Genomic DNA, 4,925 nt, shown 5'->3' on the forward strand with positions numbered 1-4,925 from the left:
GTAACTTAACCTTAAAAAACAACGTCGTTTTGTATTTTTCATCCTATTTGACGGTGTTGACTAACAGAGTAGTCAAATTACAATTTTTTGATAATTTAAAGGTTATTTTATCACTTTTTTAATTTGAGGGAACTAAAATAAAAATAATTGATAATTTGAAGGACTAAATTATATTTTCTTCGAAAAAGAAATTAGATGCCATGGATTATTGTGGATCAGCAATGATGGTGAAAGTGCTAAACTGACCCTACTACTGCTCAACAGAAAAAGGACTAACCCATCTATTACTCATGGAGTTTTTTCTTTTTTCTTTTTTTTTTTTTTTAAAAAAAAGAATTCTACGCCTTAATTAAACTACACTTCAAAAAAAAAATTCTACGCCTTAAACTACACTTCAAAAAAAAAAAAAAAAAATCAGTTTAGTCAATCATCATTGCTGACTAGCAATAATCGATTGGAACCAACCCCTGTGGTTAGATGAAGCTTCGTGTTGCATCTGCATCTATATAAAGAGTGAAGGGACCTTGCTTAGCTTCTGTAAATATTATAGTATACAGCGATGGCTTCAGTGGCTTGCGACAAGGGCTTCTCTAGCAGTCATTTTCTGTTGAAGCCAGAGGAAGTGCGTTTCTTGGATCTCATTCGCATCTTATTTTCCAGTGACATAGAGAACAGAGACTTCGTTGACACCTCCGAGGGCAAGGAGGAAAGTTTTCGCCGCAGGTGGCTCATTTTCGTCTCTATTTTGGCCCAAAAGTTCCTGCTTTTTGTGGCCAAGCCGCTCGAAGCCATTGGATCAGTGATCGAGATGTGGCTCAACCTTGTCATATGTAATCGCAACATCGGTGTCCTCTTGCTCAATCTTATACGAGGTCAGTACTCTCCTCCTCTTCTTAATTAATATAACATTCTTTTGCAAACACAGCCTCAAATATTGCTAAATCTGTCTCATTTAATTAATATCTGGAATTGTTTGAATCTTATCTTTTACTCGAGTATAATGGCCAATTAAGTGGTTAATTTGCATACCGTATCTCTCCAAAATATAGCATAGAAAGCAGAAGAATTTGTGGCCATTCACTTCATTTGGAGTTGCAGAATAAATCTGGGATTTACTGTTCAAGATTTTTAACTATGGGATTTACTGTTCAAGATTTTTATTTATTTTTAAAAAATTTTGCAAAATCTTTTGATAATTTGAGTTTTTTTTTTTGTTTTTTTCCCCTCTATTTGCTTTTGCGCCGAAAGAAAAATTAATATGCTCGAGAAACGAATTGCCCTATGAACAACACTGATCATTCTAGGTTTGTAAGCTATGAGCTCACAAAAGTATATATATATACAGCTTATTATATGATGAAGTAATTAGAAAAAATGATTGTAAGAATTTCATGTGTCCTCAAGAAACCATAACCACTCTTATACTTAAATTAATTAATACATTGTTTGACAAAATAAATGAATGAAGAAAGTCTAGAGAAAAAGTATCCAAGCTTAATAATTTGGTTGGTGTTCAGCTTGTAATAAGGCTCTTTACTCTCTCACTCAATATATGTCGCCTTTGGGATAAATAGTTTTGGTTTAAACCTTTAGGTTGTGAATGTGATCATTAACTTGACTTTCGGGTTAAGGAAGAAGAGTTTTGGTATGAGAGTCTTTTCATTCTCAGAGTCGAGGAATAATTGTTATTTATGCATTTGGTTGAGTCTGTCTATCACTAATTTAGTATTAAATTTGATTTTAGTCATGAGTTAGTGGACTGGTCTCAAATCTTGTACTAAATTTGGTAATCTTGTAATTTCATGTTATGATTGCTTCAGAGCTTTGCTCTATAATGTAAAAACTTTATACTCGTAGTATTATCGAATGAAATGTTATATTTTCTCAAAAAAAATAAAAAAAAATAATCTGGTAGGTTCTTTGAAAAATAGATCTAAATCCTTGTCACGTGAATTATTTTCCATATAATGGATTTGGGCATTTGTATTGTATATTTGTATGTAGGGTTATTGTTTATATCATTATGTGCATAGGGTTTGGTGATTTCCCCCCAATTTTGCTGACGTTCGACAGCCAAACAGCTAGCCAAGGACAATGGGACAGAAACTGTCGTCTCAACATTTCTATATAAGAAACAATTAATTATTGATATTCAGGCGTGAAAGAGAATAAATGCATTAAATTAAACATTAACCCAAAAATATTCCAATGTAATATAAATTAATATAAAACGAGAATGCATGGGAGAGGTGTTTTAAAATCTAAGAATGTTTTGATTTGTTTGATTTAGGTAGTTAATTAAGTAGATTTATTTTAACAACTTGCTCGATCATTCACGTGGATATGTCCCGGTTTGCTTGCATCGTCCAAATTGGTACCCTTGGAAGATGAAGAAAATATTCGTTATTTTTTCATTTTGCGTTTATTTTGTGGACACTATATATTCTGGGGCATGAGCTGTTATGACACGAAAATATGATTACGAGCCCCACTAGCTAATGTTCTTTTGTTGTACGCAATTACGTGTCAGTCCTGACCATATATATTTGGAGAGATATTAATTAAAAGCTGCTCTCTGGTGTAGCTGCATGCATGATTACGCACGATGGATGATAAGGTGGAGCATTTTATCTTTTTGATTTGATGTGGGCAAAAATGGTGCATTTTTATAGGGCATCCTTGTGCTTTTTCCATAAGATAAAAAGGGAAGAAGAAACATAATTAAGAATCTCTAGCTCCACTAAAAAAAAAGTGAGAAAAGGGTTGGGCACCAGCTACGAGGAATATGATCCAAAGTCTTTCCTGGCCCCATCCCCATTGCCTTGTTTCTTTCTTATAGCCCACGTATGACTTTTAGCGTCATCCTTCGTGGAGACTAATTACGACAGGCGTGACGAGCGGTGAGATGCTTCTTTTTTTTATTTTTTTCCAACATGTGTTTCACGTTTCAGCCCAATTACTTTTTTCTTCTTAATTAATAAGTAATGTCAATATAATGAAAATTAAGCTTTTAGCATAACACAATCTTCCTATTGTAATTATTAATTAATTAAACCACAAACTCAATAAATACTAAATCTGGCTACGCAAAACCATTAATTACTTAATGGGGTTAATGTGACGCAGGGAGGTTGGTAAAACCGGATAAAACATCAGCAACTTTCTTGTCGTTTATTGGTAATTTGGACAAGCGAGTGGAGTTGGACAGTAGCATCAAGTGTGGAGATGGCAGGTACAATGCAGCACTGGCTATGATGGCTTCTAAAGCATCGTATGAGAACAAATCCTATCTCGAAACTACAGTCAACGATCATTGGAAGGTATTTATATCTATATAATTCGTTAATTTACATTTTTTATATATTTAAATATTGTCATTCAATTCAAGTATCAATGTATTTGTCTTGAGCAGATGGAGTTCTTGGATTGTTATGACTTCTGGAACGGTAAGAATTAAGCAACTTAATTAAATTCATCAAAATGCGCCATGTTTGGTGGTTCCCAAAAATCTTAAAACGATTTTCATTCATGCCTGGCATGCAGAGTATCAAGAAAAACCCACAACACAAGCCTTCATGCTTCGTGATAAAAATGCCGACCACGACACCATTGTTGTGGCCTTTAGAGGCACCGAGCCCTTTGACTCAGATGCATGGTGCTCTGACTTCGACATCTCCTGGTACGGAATCCGCGATGTGGGAAAAATGCATGGTGGGTTTATGAAAGCCCTGGGTTTACAGAAGAATCTCGGTTGGCCTAAGGAAGTCGAACAAAACGACAGCCGCCCTGCTTTAGCTTACTATGCCATTAGAGAGAAGCTGAAAGAACTTGTGCAAGAAAATGATAAAGCAACGTATATATTGACAGGGCACAGCTTGGGTGGGGCTCTAGCAATCCTCTTCCCAGCAATCTTGTTAATGCACGATGAGAAATTGCTGCTGGAGAGATTGGGGGGTGTTTATACTTTTGGGCAGCCTAGGGTGGGAGATGAAAAGTTCGGGGAGTTTATGGAAAAAAAGCTCAAGGATTATAATATACGCTATTTTAGATTTGTTTACAGTAATGATATGGTGGCTAGATTGCCCTACGATGACAAAACACTAATGTTCAAACACTTTGGGACTTGCCTATACTATAATAGAGCATACAAGGGGAAGGTAAGCACATCTTTTTTCTCTTATTGTCACGCCCATTGAAAACCCACTAAAGAAAAATTCATTTTTGATGCAGATTGTTGCAGAGGAGCCAAACAAGAACTATTTCTCACCATTGGGAGCGATTCCTATGATGATAAATGCGTTTTGGGAGCTGATTAGAAGCTTTACAATTAAGTACAAAAAGGGACCCGAGTACAGAGAAAGCTCACTCCTTAAAATATTTAGGCTAATTGGTTTAGTAATGCCAGGAGTACCAGCTCATTGCCCCCAGGATTATGTCAATGCCACTCGGCTGGGATCCTCTGACTTGTTCCTCCCACCCAAGGAACCAGAAAATCAACATCAAATTATAATGACTACTACAGTTTGAGGAGGAAATTTGCATCAACTCATTTTACTTGCAATATTGCCTTTCTATATTGTGATCGAGTGTGCCGATGCATTTACTTTCAGTTTGTAAATGCTTTTCAGATTTTTTTTTTGAAAAAAGTGTTCTGATGTGATATAAATATTATAATATTTATGTGACATAAATGGGTTGTCTGTTAATGTTTTTATTTTGCAAAATATATATATATATATATATATATATATATATATGAAAAGACAGTGTTTTACCAAACATGCCTTCAAGCTTCACTTAATTAATTAGCTAGTAAAACGTCACTGTGAAATAAATTCTATAGTCCAAGCGTATCGTCAAATAATGGGTTGGCTTTTACTGGATAAACCAAATTTAGGCAGGTGCATATTTATCCTTTGCGCCCA

General features: G+C 35.1%; 1 protein-coding gene across 1 annotated transcript; it reads left to right on the forward strand.

Moving 5' to 3' along the window:
* The first annotated feature begins 435 nt into the window (after window positions 1–435).
* Window positions 436–4,639, forward strand: LOC132187335 (triacylglycerol lipase OBL1-like). The gene is made up of 5 exons (XM_059601620.1): window positions 436–872; window positions 3,127–3,320; window positions 3,413–3,446; window positions 3,544–4,157; window positions 4,231–4,639. Exons 1-5 carry the CDS (start codon window positions 560–562, stop codon window positions 4,525–4,527), a joined length of 1,452 nt encoding a protein of 483 aa, XP_059457603.1. The 5' UTR covers window positions 436–559; the 3' UTR covers window positions 4,528–4,639.
* Window positions 4,640–4,925: the final 286 nt, after the last annotated feature.

This window comes from Corylus avellana, chromosome ca7 (genome assembly GCF_901000735.1).
Source record: "Corylus avellana chromosome ca7, CavTom2PMs-1.0".
Taxonomy (NCBI): domain Eukaryota; kingdom Viridiplantae; phylum Streptophyta; class Magnoliopsida; order Fagales; family Betulaceae; genus Corylus; species Corylus avellana.